The sequence below is a fragment of the Chiloscyllium punctatum genome, unplaced genomic scaffold, assembly GCF_047496795.1.
Source record: "Chiloscyllium punctatum isolate Juve2018m unplaced genomic scaffold, sChiPun1.3 scaffold_302, whole genome shotgun sequence".
Lineage (NCBI taxonomy): Eukaryota > Metazoa > Chordata > Chondrichthyes > Orectolobiformes > Hemiscylliidae > Chiloscyllium > Chiloscyllium punctatum.
In genome coordinates, this window is record NW_027310036.1 from 219,277 (window position 1) to 239,874 (window position 20,598).

Sequence of the window (20,598 nt, forward strand, 5' to 3'; positions counted from 1 at the left end):
ATCCCTGGGCACTATGGGTAATTTAGCACGGCCAATCCACCCTAACCTGCACATCCCTGGGCACTATGGGTAATTTAGCACAGCCAATCCACCCTAACCTGTACATCCCTGGGCACTATGGGTAATTTAGCATGGCCAATCCACCCTAACCTGCACATCCCTGGGGATTATGGGTAATTTAGCATGGTCAACCCACCCTAACCTGCACATCCCTGGGCACTATGGGTAATTTAGCATGGCCAATCCACCCTAACCTGCACATCCCTGGGCACTATGGGTAATTTAGCATGGCCAATCCACCCTAACCTACACATCCCTGGGCACTATGGGTAATTTAGCACGGCCAATCCACCCTAACCTACACATCCCTGGGCACTATGGGTAATTTATCATGGCCAATCCACCCTAACCTGCACATCCCTGGGCACTAAGCGTAATCTAGCATGGCCAATCCACCCTAACCTGCACATCCCTGGGCACTATGGGTAATTTTGCACGGCCAATCCACCTTAACCTGCACATCCCTGGGCACTATGGGTAATTTTGCACAGCCAATCCACCCTAACCTGCACATCCCTGGGCACTATGGGTAATTTTGCACAGCCAATCCACCCTAACTTGCACATCCCTGGGCACTATGGGTAATTTTGCACAGCCAATCCACCCTAACCTGCACATGTTTGGACAGGGGGAAGAAACTGGAGCACCCGGAGGAAACCCATGCAGACACGGGGGCAGAACGTGCAAATTCCACACAGACAGTCGCCCCGAGGGTGGTTTCGGACCCCGGTCCCAGGTGCTGTGAGGCAGTGACACTAACCACTGAGCCACCGTGCCGCCTACATCTTACCCAGCCACATTGTGGGACGGTGGTCCCCCCTTGATTTATCGTGTAATAATCTAGTCAGTGCTCACGGTCTGATCCTTTCACTCTTTCACCTCTAACCTCTCGTCCTCGATGCCCTCTCGTCTTCCATTCCCTCCAACCGTGGGGAGAGAAAAAAAAGACTGAGCGTGTTCAGCCTATCCCTGCCTCTCAGGACCTCGTACACTTCAGTAATCTCTACCCCCCCCCGCCCCCGTCCACCTCAGTCTCCTACACTCCGATGGATAACGTAGTGGCTAGTCCAACCTCCTGTGACAACTCCCAAACTCCCAGACCGTTGCGGGAGATGGGTCACCGCGTTGGCGCACGTGTGGCATGACGTACACGTATGTGTCACGATGACGTGACAAAGGGAGACAGAGAGAGTTGGGTGGGGGGTGAACGGGGTGGCATGGCTGCAGGTTTGGTGAGGGGAGGGGTGTGTGTGTGTGTGTGTGTGTGTGGGGGGGGGAAGCGCGACAAAGTGGTAGAGGAGGTCAACACCATCTGGGTTGTGCCACCCGTCAAGTGTGGGTAAAGGAGAGAGGGTGGGGAGAGAGAGGTGAGGAGCGAGATGGGGGTTTCCAGGAGGGGGAATGGGGTGGGGGCGAACGGAAGACGTCCGAGGTGCAGTCAATAACGAGTTACATTTGTTTAGCGCCTTTGTGGCTGAAGGCGGGTGGCGGGGGCAATCGAAACGTGAGGCACGCAAAGAGGTATCAGGATCGTCCTTAGTAAAACACCCTCTGTGACAGGGAGAATGGCACTGACAGGGTAGAGGGAGAGGCTGCTGTCCCAGGGAGATGAAGGGACCACCATCACCCCACCTCCCCACAACCACCCATTCCACCAGGAATGAGAATGGGAAGATTCCAGAGGCCAGGATTGGGAGGAACATGCTGGAGGAGGTCAGAGGTAAGTGCGGGGAGAGGGGAGCGGGGATAAGGTCAGGGAGGGAATCGAATCTGAGAGAGGGAGATAGCGGAGAGGAGAAAGTGAGAGTTGGGAGAAAGAGGCAGAGAGGGAAAACGGGGCGGGGAGAAAGAAGGAAAGAGGTGGGGAGAGGGGCATGTCAGCAATCAAACAGAGACAGGGAGCGGAAAAGGCAGAAAGGGAGAGGGAGACAGAGAGAGAGAGAGAGAGAGAGAGAGAGAGACACAGAGAGAGAGAGAGACAGAGAGAGAGAGTGAGAGAGAGAGAGAGAGAGAGAGACAGAGCGAGACAGAGAGAGAGAGACAGAGAGCGAGATGGAGAGACAGAGAGAGAGAGACAGAGCGAGACAGAGAGAGAGACAGAGAGCGAGACAGAGAGAGAGAGACAGAGAGCGAGACAGAGAGCGAGACAGAGAGAGAGAGAGAGAGAGAGAGACAGAGAGAGAGACAGAGAGCGAGACAGAGAGCGAGACAGAGAGACAGAGAGAGAGAGAGAGACAGAGAGCGAGACAGAGAGAGAGAGAGAGAGAGAGAGACAGAGAGAGAGAGAGAGAGACAGAGAGCAAGACAGAGAGACAGAGACACAGAGAGAGAGAGAGAGAGAGAGAGACAGAGAGCGAGACAGAGAGACAGAGACACAGAGAGAGCGACACAGACAGACAGAGAACGAGACAGAGACAGACAGAGACACAGAGAGAGAGACACAGACAGAGAGAGAGAGAGACAGAGAGCGAGACAGAGAGAGAGACACAGACAGACAGAGAGAGAGACAGAGAGCGAGACAGAGAGACAGAGACACAGAGAGAGAGAGAGACACACACAGAGACAGAGAGAGACACAGAGAGAGACAGAGAGAGAGAGACAGAGAGAGACACAGAGAGAGAGAGAGAGAGAGAGAGAGAGAGAGAGAGAGGTAAAGTGGGAAGGATGCAGAGACAGGAGAGGCTGGGGGGGCGGGGGTAGTACCGAGGGAGAGTTGATTTACAATGCAGGAGCAGGCTGGGAGAGCGATGAAGACAGAGTGAAAGGACAGAGAGGGAAAGCCGCGGGTTTACCTTGGCAGACTGTGTGACCGCGGTGATCTCCGAATACAGGTCGGTGGTGTCGGGGAAGTTCTGGATGATGATGGAGCAGGCGTGGTGGAGCAGGGGCTGCTTGGACACGGTATCCCTCACCCCTGGAACCTTCTCCAGGTAGCTCAGCTCAAAGCCCTTGGCCTGTGGGGAGGCAGAAAGGTAAAGACTGGCATTTCTGAGGCTGTGAAAGGGAACCACTCCCGTCACCGCAGGGCACCCACGGACAGTGGGACAAATCATTGGAGGGGGGGCATAGGGGAGGGGGAGGGCATGGGGGGAGGGTGAGGGGGGGGCACCGCCCCAAGGATCATCACTCTTTAACTCAGCAACAGGCATCAGCTGCACTAAGCATGGTGTAGAGAGAGCTTTACTCTGTATCTAACCCCGTGCTGTCCCTGTCCCTGGGATGGGGGGACAGTGTAGAGCGAGCTTTACTCTGTATCTAACCCCGTGCTGTCCCTGTCCCTGGGAGTGTTTGATGGGGGGGACAGTGTAGAGGGAGCTTTACTCTGTATCTAACGCCGTGCTGTCCCTGGGGAGTGTTTGATGAGGGGGACAGTGTAGAGGAAGCTTTACTCTGTATCTAACCCCGTGCTGTCCCTGTCCCTGGGAGTGTTTGATGGGGGAACAGTGTAGAGGGAGCTTTACTCTGTATCAAACCCTGTGCTGTCCCTGTCCCTGGGATGGGGGGACAGCGTAGAGGGAGCTTTACTCTGTATCTAACCCCGTGCTGTCCCTGTCCCTGGGATGGGGGGACAGTGTAGAGAAAGCTTTACTCTGTATCTAACCCCGTGCTGTCCCTGTCCCTGGGGAGTGTTTGATGGGGGGGACAGTGTAGAGGAAGCTTTACTCTGTATCTAACCCCGTGCTGTCCCTGTCCCTGGGGAGTGTTTGATGGGGGGGACAGTGTAGAGGAAGCTTTACTCTGTATCTAACCCCGTGCTGTCCCTGTTCCTGGGAGTGTTTGATGGGGGGGACAGTGTAGAGGAAGCTTTACTCTGTATCTAACCCCGTGCTGTCCCTGTCCCTGGGAGTGTTTGATGGGGGACAGTGTAGAGGGAGCTTTACTCTGTATCTAACCCCGTGCTGTCCCTGTCCCTGGGAGTGTTTGATGGGGGGGACAGTGTAGAGAGAGCTTTACTCTGTATCTAACCTCGTGCTGTCCCTGTCTCTGGGATGGGGGGACAGTGTAGATGGAGCTTTACTCTGTATCTAACCCTGTGCTGTCCCTGTCCCTGGGAGTGTTTGATGTGGGGACAGTGTAGAGGAAGCTTTACTCTGTATCTAACCCCGTGCTGTCCCTGTCCCTGGGAGTGTTTGATGGGGGACAGTGTAGAGGGAGCTTTACTCTGTATCTAACCCCGTGCTGTCCCTGTCCCTGGGAGTGTTTGATGGGGGGACAGTGTAGAGGGAGCTTTACTCTGTATCTAACCCCGTGCTGTCCCTGGGAGTGTTTGATGGGGGGACAGTGTAGAGGGAGCTTTACTCTGCATCTAACCCCGCTCTGTCCCTGGGAGAGTTGGATGGGGGGGACAGTGTAGAGTGAGCTTTACTCTGTATCTAACCTCGTGCTGTCCCTGTCCATGGGATGGGGAGGACAGTGTAGAGGGAGCTTTACTCTGTATCGAACCCTGTGCTGTCCCTGTCCCTGGGAGTGTTTGATGAGGGGACAGTGTAGAGTGAGCTTTACTCTGTATCTAACCCCGTGCTGTCCCTGTCCCTGGGAGTGTTTGATGGGGGGGACAGTGTAGAGGTAGCTTTACTCTGTATCTAACCCCGTGCTGTCCCTGGGGAGTGTTTGATGGGGGGGGGACAGTGTAGAGTGAGCTTTACTCTGTATCCAACCCCGTGCTGTCCCTGTCCCTAGGAGTGTTAGATGGGGGGACAGTGTAGAGGGAGCTTTACTCTGCATCTATCCCCGCGCTGTCCCTGTCCCTGGGAGTGGTTGATGGGGGGACAGTGTAGAGGGAGCTTGACTATGTATCTAACCCCGTGCTGTCCCTGTCCCTGGGATGGGGGGACAGCGTAGAGGGAGCTTTACTCTGTATCTAACCCCGTGCTGTCCCTGTCCCTGTCCCTGGGAGTGTTTGATGGGGGGACAGTGTAGAGAGAGCTTTACTCTGTATGTAACCCTGTGCTGTTCCTGTCCCTGGGAGTGTTTGATGGGGGGACCGTGTAGAGGGAGCTTTACTCTGCATCTAACCCCGCGCTGTCCCTGTCCCTGGGAGTGTTTGATGGGGGGACAGTGTAGAGGGAGCTTCACTATGTATCTAACCCCGTGATGTCCCTGTCCCTGGGATGGGGGGACAGCGTAGAGGGAGCTTTACTCTGTATCTAACCCCGTGCTGTCCCTGTCCCTGGGAGTGTTTAACAGGGGGGACAGTGTAGAGGGAGCTTTACTCTGTATCTAACCCCGTGCTGTCCCTGTCTCTGGGATGGGGAGACAGTGCAGAGAGAGCTTAACTCTGTATCTAACCCTGTGCTGTCCCTGTCCCTGGGAGTGTTTGATGGGGGGACCGTGTAGAGGGAGCTTTACTCTGTATCTAACCCCGTGCTGTCCTTGTGCCTGGGAGTGTTTAACAGGGGGGACAGTGTAGAGGAAGCTTTACTCTGTATCTAACCCTGTGCTGTCCCTGTCCCTGGGAGTGTTTGATGGGGGGACCGTGTAGAGGGAGCTTTACTCTGTATCTAACCCCGTGCTGTCCCTGTCCCTGGGAGTGTTTGATGGGGGGGACAGTGTAGAGGAAGCTTTACTCTGTATCTAACCCCGTGCTGTCCCTGGGGAGTGTTTGATGGGGGGGGACAGTGTAGAGGAAGCTTTACTCTGTATCTAACCCCGTGCAGTCCCTGTCCCTGGGAGTGTTTGATGGGGGGGGACAGTGTAGAGTGAGCTTTACTCTGTATCTAACCCCGTGCTGTCCCTGGGAGTGTTTGATGAGGGGACAGTGTAGAGAGAGCTTTACTCTGTATCTAACCCCGTGCTGTCCCTGTCCCTGGGAGAGTTTGATGGGGGGAACAGTGTAGAGAGAGCTTTACTCCGTATCTAACCCCGTGCTGTCCCTATCCCTGGGAGTGTTTGATGGGGGGGCAAATGTGTAGAGGGAGCTTTACTCTGTATCTAACCCTGTGCTGTCCCTGGGGAAGGTTTGATGGGGGGGACAGTGTAGAGGAAGCTTTACTCTGTATCTAACCCCGTGCTGTCCCTGTCCCTGGGAGTGTTTGATGGGGGGAACAGTGTAGAGGGAGCTTCACTCTGTATCTAACCCCGTGCTGACCCTGTCCCTGAGAGTGTTTGATGGGGGGGACAGTGTAGAGGTAGCTTTACTCCGTATCTAACCCCGTGCTGTCCCTAACCCTGGGAGTGTTTGATGGGGGGACAGTGTAGAGGGAGCTTTACTCTGTATCTAACCCCGTGCTGTCCCTGTCCCTGGGAGTGTTTGATGGGGGGGCAAATGTGGAGAGGGAGCTTTACTCTGTATCTAACCCTGTGCTGTCCCTGGGGAAGGTTTGATGGGGGGACAGTGTAAAGGGAGCTTTACTCTGTATCTAACCCTGTGCTGTCCCTGTCCCTGGGAGTGTTTGATGGGGGGCGGACAGTGTAGAGGGAGCTTTACTCTGTATCTAACCCCGTGCTGTCCCTGGGAGTGTTTGATGGGGGGACAGTGTAGAGGGAGCTTTACTCTGTATCTAACCCCGTGCTGTCCCTGTCCCTGGGAGTGTTTGATGGGGGGGACAGTGTAGAGGGAGCTTTACTCTGTATCTAACCTCGTGCTGTCCCTGTCCCTGGGAGGGGGGGGGAACAGTGTAGAGAGAGCTTTACTCTGTATCTAACCCCGTGCTGTCCCTAGGAGTGTTAGATGGGGGGGACAGTGTAGAGGGAGCTTTACTCTGTATCTAACCCCGTGCTGTCCCTGTCCCTGGGAGTGTGTGATGGCGGTGGTGGGGACAGTGTAGAGGAAGCTTTACTCTGTATCTAACCCCGTGCTGTCCCTGTCCCTGGGGAGTGTTTGATGGGGGGGACAGTGTAGAGGAAGCTTTACTCTGTATCTAACCCCGTGCTGTCCCTGTTCCTGGGAGTGTTTGATGGGGGGGACAGTGTAGAGGAAGCTTTACTCTGTAACTAACCCCGTGCTGTCCCTGTCCCTGGGAGTGTTTGATGGGGGGACAGTGTAGAGGGAGCTTTACTCTGTATCTAACCCCGTGCTGTCCCTGTCCCTGGGAGTGTTTGATGGGGGGTGACAGTGGAGAGGGAGCTTTACTCTGTATCTAACCCCGTGCTGTCCCTGGGAGTGTTTGATGGGGGGACAGTGTAGAGGGAGCTTTACTCTGCATCTAACCCCGCTCTGTCCCTGGGAGAGTTGGATGGGGGGGACAGTGTAGAGTGAGCTTTACTCTGTATCTAACCCCGTGCTGTCCCTGTCCCTGGGAGTGTTTGATGGGGTGACAGTGTAGAGAAAGCTTTACTCTGTATCTAACCCCGTGCTGTCCCTGTCCCTGGGAGTGTTTGATGGGGGGACAGTGTAGAGGGAGCTTTACTCTGTATCTAACCCCGTGCTGTCCCTGGGGAGTGTTTGATGGGGGGGGACAGTGTAGAGAAAGCTTTACTCTGTATCTAACCCCGTGCTGTCCCTGTCCCTGGGAGTGTGTAATGGGAGAGTGTAGAGGGAGCTTTACTCCGTATCTAACCCCGTGCTGTCCCTCGGAGTGTTAGATGGGGGGACAGTGTAGAGGGAGCTTTACTCTGCATCTAACCCCGCGCTGTCCCTGTCCCTGGGAGTGTTTGATGGGGGGACAGTGTAGAGGGAGCTTTACTCTGTATCTAACCCCGTGCTGTCCCTGTCCCTGGGATGGGGGGACAGCGTAGAGGGAGCTTTACTCTGTATCTAACCCCGTGCTGTCCCTGTCCCTGTCCCTGGGAGTGTTTGATGGGGGGACAGTGTAGAGAGAGCTTTACTCTGTATGTAACCCTGTGCTGTTCCTGTCCCTGGGAGTGTTTGATGGGGGGACAGTGTAGAGGGAGCTTTACTCTGCATCTAACCCCGCGCTGTCCCTGTCCCTGGGAGTGTTTGATGGGGGGACAGTGTAGAGGGAGCTTCACTATGTATCTAACCCCGTGATGTCCCTGTCCCTGGGATGGGGGGACAGCGTAGAGGGAGCTTTACTCTGTATCTAACCCCGTGCTGTCCCTGTCCCTGGGAGTGTTTAACAGGGGGGACAGTGTAGAGGGAGCTTTACTCTGTATCTAACCCCGTGCTGTCCCTGTCTCTGGGATGGGGAGACAGTGTAGAGGGAGCTTTACTCTGTATCTAACCCTGTGCTGTCCCTGTCCCTGGGAGTGTTTGATGGGGGGACCGTGTAGAGGCAGCTTTACTCTGTATCTAACCCCGTGCTGTCCCTGTTCCTGGGATGGGGGGACAGTGTAGAGGAGGCTTTACTCTGCATCTAACCCCGCGCTGTCCCTGTCCCTGGGATGGGGGGACAGTGTAGAGGGAGCTTTACTCTGTATCTAACCCCGTGCTGTCCCTGTCCCTGGGAGTGTTTGATGGGGGGGACAGTGTAGAGGAAGCTTTACTCTGTATCTAACCCCGTGCTGTCCCTGGGGAGTGTTTGATGGGGGGGACAGTGTAGAGGAAGCTTTACTCTGTATCTAACCCCGTGCAGTCCCTGTCCCTGGGAGTGTTTGATGGGGGGGGGAAAGTGTAGAGTGAGCTTTACTCTGTATCTAACCCCGTGCTGTCCCTGTCCCTGGGAGTGTTTGATGGGGGGACAGTGTAGAGGGAGCTTTACTCTGCATCTAACCCCGTGCTGTCCTTGTGCCTGGGAGTGTTTGATGGGGGGAACAGTGTATAGGGAGCTTCACTCTGTATCTAACCCCGTGCTGTCCCTGGCCCTGGGAGTGTTTGATGGGGCGGACAGTGTAGAGGAAGCTTTACTCCGTATCTAACCCCGTGCTGTCCCTATCCCTGGGAGTGTTTGATGGGGGGCGGACAGTGTAGAGGGAGCTTTACTCTGTATCTAACCCCGCGCTGTCCCTGTCCCTGGGAGTGTTTGATGGGGGGACAGTGTAGAGGAAGCTTCACTATGTATCTAACCCCGTGATGTCCCTGTCCCTGGGATGGGGGGACAGCGTAGAGGGAGCTTTACTCTGTATCTAACCCCGTGCTGTCCCTGTCCCTGGGAGTGTTTAACAGGGGGGACAGTGTAGAGGGAGCTTTACTCTGTATCTAACCCCGTGCTGTCCCTGTCTCTGGGATGGGGAGACAGTGTAGAGGGAGCTTTACTCTGTATCTAACCCTGTGCTGTCCCTGTCCCTGGGAGTGTTTGATGGGGGGACCGTGTAGAGGCAGCTTTACTCTGTATCTAACCCCGTGCTGTCCCTGTTCCTGGGATGGGGGGACAGTGTAGAGGAGGCTTTACTCTGCATCTAACCCCGCGCTGTCCCTGTCCCTGGGATGGGGGGACAGTGTAGAGGGAGCTTTACTCTGTATCTAACCCCGTGCTGTCCCTGTCCCTGGGAGTGTTTGATGGGGGGGACAGTGTAGAGGAAGCTTTACTCTGTATCTAACCCCGTGCTGTCCCTGGGGAGTGTTTGATGGGGGGGACAGTGTAGAGGAAGCTTTACTCTGTATCTAACCCCGTGCAGTCCCTGTCCCTGGGAGTGTTTGATGGGGGGGGGAAAGTGTAGAGTGAGCTTTACTCTGTATCTAACCCCGTGCTGTCCCTGTCCCTGGGAGTGTTTGATGGGGGGACAGTTTAGAGGGAGCTTTACTCTGTATCTAACCCCGTGCTGTCCTTGTGCCTGGGAGTGTTTGATGGGGGGAACAGTGTATAGGGAGCTTCACTCTGTATCTAACCCCGTGCTGTCCCTGGCCCTGGGAGTGTTTGATGGGGCGGACAGTGTAGAGGAAGCTTTACTCCGTATCTAACCCCGTGCTGTCCCTATCCCTGGGAGTGTTTGATGGGGGGCGGACAGTGTAGAGGGAGCTTTACTCTGTATCTAACCCCGTGCTGTCCCTGTCCCTGGGAGTGTTTGATTTGGGGAACAGTGTAGAGGGAGCTTTACTCTGTATCGAACCCCGTGCTGTCCCTGTCCCTGGGATGGGGGGACAGTGTAGAGTGAGCTTTACTCTGTATCTAAACCCGTGCTGTCCCTGTCCCTGGGATGGGGGGACAGTGTAGAGGGAGCTTTACTCTGTATCTAACCCCGTGCTGTCCCTGTCCCTGGGAGTGTTTGATGGGGGGGGACAGTGTAGAGGAAGCTTTACTCTGTATCTAACCCTGTGCTGTCCCTGTCCTTGGGAGTGTTTGATGGGGGGACAGTGTAGAGGGAGCTTTACTCTGTATCTAACCCCGTGCTGTCCCTGTCCCTGGGAGTGTTTGATGGGGGGACAGTGTAGAGGGAGCTTTACTCTGTATCTAACCCTGTGCTGTCCCTGTCCCTGGGAGTGTTTGATGGGGGGACAGTGTAGAGGGAGCTTCACTATGTATCTAACCCCGTGCTGTCCCTGTCCCTGGGATGGGGGGACAGCGTAGAGGGAGCTTTACTCTGTATCTAACCCCGTGCTGTCCCTGGGAGTGTTTGATGGGGGGGGGACAGTGTAGAGAAAGCTTTACTCTGTATCTAACCCCGTGCTGTCCCTGTCCCTGGGAGTGTGTGATGGGAGAGTGTAGAGGGAGCTTTACTCTGTATCTAACCCCGTGCTGTCCCTGGGAGTGTTAGATGGGGGGACAGTGTAGAGGGAGCTTTACTCTGCATCTAACCCCGCGCTGTCCCTGTCCCTGGGAGTGTTTGATGGGGGGACAGTGTAGAGGGAGCTTGACTATGTATCTAACCCCGTGCTGTCCCTGTCCCTGGGATGGGGGGACAGCGTAGAGGGAGCTTTACTCTGTATCTAACCCCGTGCTGTCCCTGTCCCTGTCCCTGGGAGTGTTTGATGGGGGGACAGTGTAGAGAGAGCTTTACTCTGTATGTAACCCTGTGCTGTTCCTGTCCCTGGGAGTGTTTGATGGGTGGACCGTGTAGAGGGAGCTTTACTCTGCATCTAACCCCGCGCTGTCCCTGTCCCTGGGAGTGTTTGATTGGGGGACAGTGTAGAGGGAGCTTCACTATGTATCTAACCCCGTGATGTCCCTGTCCCTGGGATGGGGGGACAGCGTAGAGGGAGCTTTACTCTGTATCTAACCCCGTGCTGTCCCTGTCCCTGGGAGTGTTTAACAGGGGGGACAGTGTAGAGGGAGCTTTACTCTGTATCTAACCCTGTGCTGTCCCTGTCCCTGGGAGTGTTTGATGGGGGGACCGTGTAGAGGGAGCTTTACTCTGTATCTAACCCCGTGCTGTCCTTGTGCCTGGGAGTGTTTAACAGGGGGGACAGTGTAGAGGAAGCTTTACTCTGTATCTAACCCTGTGCTGTCCCTGTCCCTGGGAGTGTTTGATGGGGGGACCGTGTAGAGGGAGCTTTACTCTGTATCTAACCCCGTGCTGTCCCTGTCCCTGGGAGTGTTTGATGGGGGGACAGTGTAGAGGAGGCTTTACTCTGCATCTAACCCCGCGCTGTCCCTGTCCCTGGGATGGGGGGACAGTGTAGAGGGAGCTTTACTCTGTATCTAACCCCGTGCTGTCCCTGTCCCTGGGAGTGTTTGATGGGGGGGGGACAGTGTAGAGTGAACTTTACTCTGTATCTAACCCCGTGCTGTCCCTGGGAGTGTTTGATGAGGGGACAGTGTAGAGAGAGCTTTACGCTGTATCTAACCCCGTGCTGTCCCTGTCCCTGGGAGAGTTTGATGGGGGGAACAGTGTAGAGAGAGCTTTACTCCGTATCTAACCCCGTGCTGTCCCTATCCCTGGGAGTGTTTGATGGGGGGGCAAATGTGTAGAGGGAGCTTTACTCTGTATCTAACCCTGTGCTGTCCCTGGGGAAGGTTTGATGGGGGGGACAGTGTAGAGGAAGCTTTACTCTGTATCTAACCCCGTGCTGTCCCTGTCCCTGGGAGTGTTTGATGGGGGGAACAGTGTAGAGGGAGCTTCACTCTGTATCTAACCCCGTGCTGACCCTGTCCCTGAGAGTGTTTGATGGGGGGGACAGTGTAGAGGGAGCTTTACTCCGTATCTAACCCCGTGCTGTCCCTAACCCTGGGAGTGTTTGATGGGGGGACAGTGTAGAGGGAGCTTTACTCTGTATCTAACCCCGTGCTGTCCCTGTCCCTGGGAGTGTTTGATGGGGGGGCAAATGTGGAGAGGGAGCTTTACTCTGTATCTAACCCTGTGCTGTCCCTGGGGAAGGTTTGATGGGGGGACAGTGTAGAGGGAGCTTTACTCTGTATCTAACCCTGTGCTGTCCCTGTCCCTGGGAGTGTTTGATGGGGGGCGGACAGTGTAGAGGGAGCTTTACTCTGTATCTAACCCCGTGCTGTCCCTGGGAGTGTTTGATGGGGGGACAGTGTAGAGGGAGCTTTACTCTGTATCTAACCCCGTGCTGTCCCTGTCCCTGTCCCTGGGAGTGTTTGATGGGGGGGACAGTGTAGAGGGAGCTTTACTCTGTATCTAACCTCGTGCTGTCCCTGTCCCTGGGAGGGGGGGGGAACAGTGTAGAGAGAGCTTTACTCTGTATCTAACCCCGTGCTGTCCCTAGGAGTGTTAGATGGGGGGACAGTGTAGAGGGAGCTTTACTCTGTATCTAACCCCGTGGTGTCCCTGTCCCTGGGAGTGTGTGATGGCGGTGGTGGGGACAGTGTAGAGGAAGCTTTACTCTGTATCTAACCCCGTGCTGTCCCTGTCCCTGGGGAGTGTTTGATGGGGGGGACAGTGTAGAGGAAGCTTTACTCTGTATCTAACCCCGTGCTGTCCCTGTTCCTGGGAGTGTTTGATGGGGGGGACAGTGTAGAGGAAGCTTTACTCTGTAACTAAACCCGTGCTGTCCCTGTCCCTGGGAGTGTTTGATGGGGGGACAGTGTAGAGGGAGCTTTACTCTGTATCTAACCCCGTGCTGTCCCTGTCCCTGGGAGTGTTTGATGGGGGGTGACAGTGGAGAGGGAGCTTTACTCTGTATCTAACCCCGTGCTGTCCCTGGGAGTGTTTGATGGGGGGACAGTGTAGAGGGAGCTTTACTCTGCATCTAACCCCGCTCTGTCCCTGGGAGAGTTGGATGGGGGGGACAGTGTAGAGTGAGCTTTACTCTGTATCTAACCCCGTGCTGTCCCTGTCCCTGGGAGTGTTTGATGGGGTGACAGTGTAGAGAAAGCTTTACTCTGTATCTAACCCCGTGCTGTCCCTGTCCCTGGGAGTGTTTGATGGGGGGACAGTGTAGAGGGAGCTTTACTCTGTATCTAACCCCGTGCTGTCCCTGGGGAGTGTTTGATGGTGGGGGACAGTGTAGAGGGAGCTTTACTCTGTATCTAACCCCGTGCTGTCCCTGGGGAGTGTTTGATGGGGGGGACAGTGTAGAGAAAGCTTTACTCTGTATCTAACCCCGTGCTGTCCCTGTCCCTGGGAGTGTGTAATGGGAGAGTGTAGAGGGAGCTTTACTCCGTATCTAACCCCGTGCTGTCCCTCGGAGTGTTAGATGGGGGGACAGTGTAGAGGGAGCTTTACTCTGCATCTAACCCCGCGCTGTCCCTGTCCCTGGGAGTGTTTGATGGGGGGACAGTGTAGAGGGAGCTTTACTCTGTATCTAACCCCGTGCTGTCCCTGTCCCTGGGATGGGGGGACAGCGTAGAGGGAGCTTTACTCTGTATCTAACCCCGTGCTGTCCCTGTCCCTGTCCCTGGGAGTGTTTGATGGGGGGACAGTGTAGAGAGAGCTTTACTCTGTATGTAACCCTGTGCTGTTCCTGTCCCTGGGAGTGTTTGATGGGGGGACAGTGTAGAGGGAGCTTTACTCTGCATCTAACCCCGCGCTGTCCCTGTCCCTGGGAGTGTTTGATGGGGGGACAGTGTAGAGGGAGCTTCACTATGTATCTAACCCCGTGATGTCCCTGTCCCTGGGATGGGGGGACAGCGTAGAGGGAGCTTTACTCTGTATCTAACCCCGTGCTGTCCCTGTCCCTGGGAGTGTTTAACAGGGGGGACAGTGTAGAGGGAGCTTTACTCTGTATCTAACCCCGTGCTGTCCCTGTCTCTGGGATGGGGAGACAGTGTAGAGGGAGCTTTACTCTGTATCTAACCCTGTGCTGTCCCTGTCCCTGGGAGTGTTTGATGGGGGGACCGTGTAGAGGGAGCTTTACTCTGTATCTAACCCCGTGCTGTCCCTGTTCCTGGGATGGGGGGACAGTGTAGAGGAGGCTTTACTCTGCATCTAACCCCGCGCTGTCCCTGTCCCTGGGATGGGGGGACAGTGTAGAGGGAGCTTTACTCTGTATCTAACCCCGTGCTGTCCCTGTCCCTGGGAGTGTTTGATGGGGGGGACAGTGTAGAGGAAGCTTTACTCTGTATCTAACCCCGTGCTGTCCCTGGGGAGTGTTTGATGGGGGGGACAGTGTAGTGGAAGCTTTACTCTGTATCTAACCCCGTGCAGTCCCTGTCCCTGGGAGTGTTTGATGGGGGGGGGAAAGTGTAGAGTGAGCTTTACTCTGTATCTAACCCCGTGCTGTCCCTGTCCCTGGGAGTGTTTGATGGGGGGGGGGACAGTGTAGAGAAAGCTTTACTCTGTATCTAACCCCGTGCTGTCCCTGTCCCTGGGAGTGTGTGATGGGAGAGTGTAGAGGGAGCTTTACTCTGTATCTAACCCCGTGCTGTCCCTGGGAGTGTTAGATGGGGGGACAGTGTAGAGGGAGCTTTACTCTGCATCTAACCCCGCGCTGTCCCTGTCCCTGGGAGTGTTTGATGGGGGGACAGTGTAGAGGGAGCTTTACTCTGTATCTAACCCCGTGCTGTCCCTGTCCCTGGGAGTGTTTGATGGGGGGACAGTGTAGAGGAAGCTTTACTCCGTATCTAACCCCGTGCTGTCCCTATCCCTGGGACTGTTTGATGGGGGGGCAAATGTGGAGAGGGAGCTTTACTCTGTATCTAACCCTGTGCTGTCCCTGGGGAAGGTTTGATGGGGGGACAGTGTAGAGGGAGCTTTACTCTGTATCTAACCCCGTGCTGTCCCTGTCCCTGGGAGTGTTTGATGGGGGGCGGACAGTGTAGAGGGAGCTTTACTCTGTATCGAACCCCGTGCTGTCCCTGTCCCTGGGATGGGGGGACAGTGTAGAGTGAGCTTTACTCTGTATCTAAACCCGTGCTGTCCCTGTCCCTGGGATGGGGGGACAGTGTAGAGGGAGCTTTACTCTGTATCTAACCCCGTGCTGTCCCTGTCCCTGGGAGTGTTTGATGGGGGGGGACAGTGTAGAGGAAGCTTTACTCTGTATCTAACCCCGTGCTGTCCCTGTCCCTGGGAGTGTTTGATGGGGGGACAGTGTAGAGGGAGCTTTACTCTGTATCTAACCACGTGCTGTCCCTGTCCCTGGGAGTGTTTGATGGGGGGACAGTGTAGAGGGAGCTTTACTCTGTATCTAACCCTGTGCTGTCCCTGTCCCTGGGAGTGTTTGATGGGGGGACAGTGTAGAGGGAGCTTCACTATGTATCTAACCCCGTGCTGTCCCTGTCCCTGGGATGGGGGGACAGCGTAGAGGGAGCTTTACTCTGTATCTAACCCCGTGCTGTCCCTGGGAGTGTTTGATGGGGGGGGGACAGTGTAGAGAAAGCTTTACTCTGTATCTAACCCCGTGCTGTCCCTGTCCCTGGGAGTGTGTGATGGGAGAGTGTAGAGGGAGCTTTACTCTGTATCTAACCCCGTGCTGTCCCTGGGAGTGTTAGATGGGGGGACAGTGTAGAGGGAGCTTTACTCTGCATCTAACCCCGCGCTGTCCCTGTCCCTGGGAGTGTTTGATGGGGGGACAGTGTAGAGGGAGCTTGACTATGTATCTAACCCCGTGCTGTCCCTGTCCCTGGGATGGGGGGACAGCGTAGAGGGAGCTTTACTCTGTATCTAACCCCGTGCTGTCCCTGTCCCTGTCCCTGGGAGTGTTTGATGGGGGGACAGTGTAGAGAGAGCTTTACTCTGTATGTAACCCTGTGCTGTTCCTGTCCCTGGGAGTGTTTGATGGGGGGACCGTGTAGAGGGAGCTTTACTCTGCATCTAACCCCGTGCTGTCCCTGTCCCTGGGAGTGTTTGATTGGGGGACAGTGTAGAGGGAGCTTCACTATGTATCTAACCCCGTGATGTCCCTGTCCCTGGGATGGGGGGACAGCGTAGAGGGAGCTTTACTCTGTATCTAACCCCGTGCTGTCCCTGTCCCTGGGAGTGTTTAACAGGGGGGACAGTGTAGAGGGAGCTTTACTCTGTATCTAACCCCGTGCTGTCCCTGTCTCTGGGATGGGGAGACAGTGCAGAGAGAGCTTAACTCTGTATCTAACCCTGTGCTGTCCCTGTCCCTGGGAGTGTTTAATGGGGGGACCGTGTAGAGGGAGCTTTACTCTGTATCTAACCCCGTGCTGTCCTTGTGCCTGGGAGTGTTTAACAGGGGGGACAGTGTAGAGGAAGCTTTACTCTGTATCTAACCCTGTGCTGTCCCTGTCCCTGGGAGTGTTTGATGGGGGGACCGTGTAGTGGGAGCTTTACTCTGTATCTAACCCCGTGCTGTCCCTGTCCCTGGGAGTGTTTGATGGGGGGACAGTGTAGAGGAGGCTTTACTCTGCATCTAACCCCGCGCTGTCCCTGTCCCTGGGATGGGGGGACAGTGTAGAGGGAGCTTTACTCTGTATCTAACCCCGTGCTGTCCCTGTCCCTGGGAGTGTTTGATGGGGGGGACAGTGTAGAGGAAGCTTTACTCTGTATCTAACCCCGTGCTGTCCCTGGGGAGTGTTTGATGGGGGGGACAGTGTAGAGGAAGCTTTACTCTGTATCTAACCCCGTGCAGTCCCTGTCCCTGGGAGAGTTTGATGGGGGGAACAGTGTAGAGAGAGCTTTACTCCGTATCTAACCCCGTGCTGTCCCTATCCCTGGGAGTGTTTGATGGGGGGGCAAATGTGTAGAGGGAGCTTTACTCTGTATCTAACCCTGTGCTGTCCCTGGGGAAGGTTTGATGGGGGGGACAGTGTAGAGGAAGCTTTACTCTGTATCTAACCCCGTGCTGTCCCTGTCCCTGGGAGTGTTTGATGGGGGGAACAGTGTAGAGGGAGCTTTACTCTGTATCTAACCCCGTGCTGTCCCTGTCCCTGGGAGTGTTTGATGGGGGGAACAGTGTAGAGGGAGCTTTACTCTGTATCTAACCCCGTGCTGTCCCTGTCCCTGGGAGTGTTTGATGGGGGGCGGACAGTGTAGAGGGAGCTTTACTCTGTATCTAACCCCGTGCTGTCCCTGGGAGTGTTTGATGGGGGGACAGTGTAGAGGGAGCTTTACTCTGTATCTAACCCCGTGCTGTCCCTGTCCCTGGGAGTGTTTGATGGGGGGGACAGTGTAGAGGGAGCTTTACTCTGTATCTAACCTCGTGCTGTCCCTGTCCCTGGGATGGGGGGGGAACAGTGTAGAGAGAGCTTTACTCTGTATCTAACCCCATGCTGTCCCTGTCCCTGGGAGTGTTTGATGGGGGGACAGTGTAGAGGGAGCTTTACTCTGTATCTAACCCCGTGCTGTCCCTGTCCCTGGGAGCGTTTGATGGGGGGACAGTGTAGAGAGAGCTTTACTCTGCATCTACCCCGTGCTGTCCCTGTCCCTGGGAGCGTTTGATGAGGGGACAGTGTAGAGAGAGCTTTACTCTGTATCAAACCCTGTGCTGTCCCTGTCCCTGGGAGTGTTTGATGGGGGGGACAGTGTAGAGGGAGCTTTACTCTGTATCTAACCCCGTGCTGTCCCTGTCCCTGGGAGTGTGTGATGGCGGTGGAGGGGACAGTGTAGAGGAAGCTTTACTCTGTATCTAACCCCGTGCTGTCCCTGTCCCTGGGGAGTGTTTGATGGGGGGGACAGTGTAGAGGGAGCTTTACTCTGTATCTAACCCCGTGCTGTCCCTGTTCCTGGGAGTGTTTGATGGGGGGGACAGTGTAGAGAGAGCTTTACTCTGTATCTAACCCCGTGCTGTCCCTGTCCCTGGGAGTGTTTGATGGGGGACAGTGTAGAGGGAGCTTTACTCTGTATCTAACCCCGTGCTGTCCCTGTCCCTGGGAGTGTTTGATGGGGGGGGACAGTGTAGAGAGAGCTTTACTCTGTATCTAACCCCGTGCTGTCCCTGGGAGTGTTTGATGGGGGGACAGTGTAGAGGGAGCTTTACTCTGTATCTAACCCCGTGCTGTCCCTGTCCCTGGGAGTGTTTGATGGGGGGACAGTGTAGAGAAAGCTTTACTCTGTATCTAACCCCGTGCTGTCCCTGTCCCTGGGAGTGTTTGATGGGGGGACAGTGTAGAGGGAGCTTTACTCTGTATCTAACCCCGTGCTGTCCCTGTCCCTGGGAGCGTTTGATGAGGGGACAGTGTAGAGAGAGCTTTACTCTGTATCTAACCCCGTGCTGTCCCTGTCCCTGGGAGTGTTTAACAGGGGGGACAGTGTAGAGAGAGCTTAACTCTGTATCTAACCCTGTGCTGTCCCTGTCCCTGGGAGTGTTTGATGGGGGGAACAGTGTAGTGGGAGCTTTACTCTGTATCTAACCCCGTGCTGACCCTGTCCCTGGGAGTGTTTGATGGGGGGAACAGTGTAGAGGGAGCTTCACTCTGTATCTAACCCCGTGCTGTCCCTGTCCCTGGGAGTGTTTGATGGGGGGGCAAATGTGGAGAGGGAGCTTTACTCTGTATCTAACCCTGTGCTGTCCCTGGGGAAGGTTTGATGGGGGGACAGTGTAGAGGGAGCTTTACTCTGTATCTAACCCCGTGCTGTCCCTGTCCCTGGGAGTGTTTGATGGGGGGAACAGTGTAGAGGAAGCTTTACTCTGTATCTAACCCCGTGCTGTCCCTGTCCCTGGGAGTGTTTAACAGGGGGGACAGTGTAGAGGGAGCTTTACTCTGTATCTAACCCCGTGCTGTCCCTGTCTCTGGGATGGGGAGACAGTGCAGAGAGAGCTTAACTCTGTATCTAACCCTGTGCTGTCCCTGTCCCTGGGAGTGTTTGATGGGGGGAACAGTGTAGAGGGAGCTTTACTCTGTATCTAACCCCGTGCTGTCCCTGTCCCTGGGAGTGTTTAACAGGGGGGACAGTGTAGAGGGAGCTTTACTCTGTATCTAACCCTGTGCTGTCCCTGTCCCTGGGAGTGTTTGATGGGGGGACCGTGTAGAGGGAGCTTTACTCTGTATCTAACCCCGTGCTGTCCCTGTTCCTGGGATGGGGGGACAGTGTAGAGGAGGCTTTACTCTGCATCTAACCCCGCGCTGTCCCTGTCCCTGGGATGGGGGGACAGTGTAGAGGGAGCTTTACTCTGTATCTAACCCCGTGCTGTCCCTGTCCCTGGGAGTGTTTGATGGGGGGGACAGTGTAGAGGAGGCTTTACTCTGTATCTAACCCCGTGCTGTCCCTGGGGAGTGTTTGATGGGGGGGACAGTGTAGAGGAAGCTTTACTCTGTATCTAACCCCGTGCAGTCCCTGTCCCTGGGAGTGTTTGATGGGGGGGGGAAAGTGTAGAGTGAGCTTTACTCTGTATCTAACCCCGTGCTGTCCCTGTCCCTGGGAGTGTTTGATGGGGGGAACAGTGTAGAGAGAGCTTTACTCCGTATCTAACCCCGTGCTGTCCCTGTCCCTGGGAGTGTTTGATGGGGGGAACAGTGTATAGGGAGCTTCACTCTGTATCTAACCCCGTGCTGTCCCTATCCCTGGGACTGTTTGATGGGGGGGCAAATGTGGAGAGGGAGCTTTACTCTGTATCTAACCCCGTGCTGTCCCTGTCCCTGGGAGTGTTTGATGGGGGGGACAGTGTAGAGGAAGCTTTACTCTGTATCTAACCCCGTGCTGTCCCTGGGGAGTGTTTGATGGGGGGGACAGTGTAGAGGAAGCTTTACTCTGTATCGAACCCCGTGATGTCCCTGTCCCTGGGATGGGGGGACAGCGTAGAGTGAGCTTTACTCTGTATCTAAACCCGTGCTGTCCCTGTCCCTGGGATGGGGGGACAGTGTAGAGGGAGCTTTACTCTGTATCTAACCCCGTGCTGTCCCTGTCCCTGGGAGTGTTTGATGGGGGGAACAGTGTAGAGAGAGCTTTACTCCGTATCTAACCCCGTGCTGTCCCTGTCCCTGGGAGTGTTTGATGGGGGGAACAGTGTATAGGGAGCTTCACTCTGTATCTAACCCCGTGCTGTCCCTGGCCCTGGGAGTGTTTGATGGGGCGGACAGTGTAGAGGAAGCTTTACTCCGTATCTAACCCCGTGCTGTCCCTATCCCTGGGACTGTTTGATGGGGGGGCAAATGTGGAGAGGGAGCTTTACTCTGTATCTAACCCTGTGCTGTCCCTGGGGAAGGTTTGATGGGGGGACAGTGTAGAGGGAGCTTTACTCTGTATCTAACCCTGTGCTGTCCCTGTCCCTGGGAGTGTTTGATGGGGGGCGGACAGTGTAGAGGGAGCTTTACTCTGTATCTAACCCCGTGCTGTCCCTGTCCCTGGGAGTGTTTGATTTGGGGAACAGTGTAGAGGGAGCTTTACTCTGTATCGAACCCCGTGCTGTCCCTGTCCCTGGGATGGGGGGACAGTGTAGAGTGAGCTTTACTCTGTATCTAAACCCGTGCTGTCCCTGTCCCTGGGATGGGGGGACAGTGTAGAGGGAGCTTTACTCTGTAT

General features: G+C 55.3%; 1 protein-coding gene across 1 annotated transcript in view; it reads right to left on the minus strand.

The window, feature by feature from the left end:
• The window catches only part of LOC140472345 (FH1/FH2 domain-containing protein 3-like), an 82,852-nt gene that overhangs the window by 8,018 nt on the left and 54,236 nt on the right, over positions 1-20,598 (minus strand). The window contains exon 5 of the mRNA XM_072567483.1: positions 2,853-3,014. Coding sequence (XP_072423584.1) covers positions 2,853-3,014 — 162 coding nt within the window. The remainder of the gene's footprint in view (positions 1-2,852; positions 3,015-20,598) is intronic.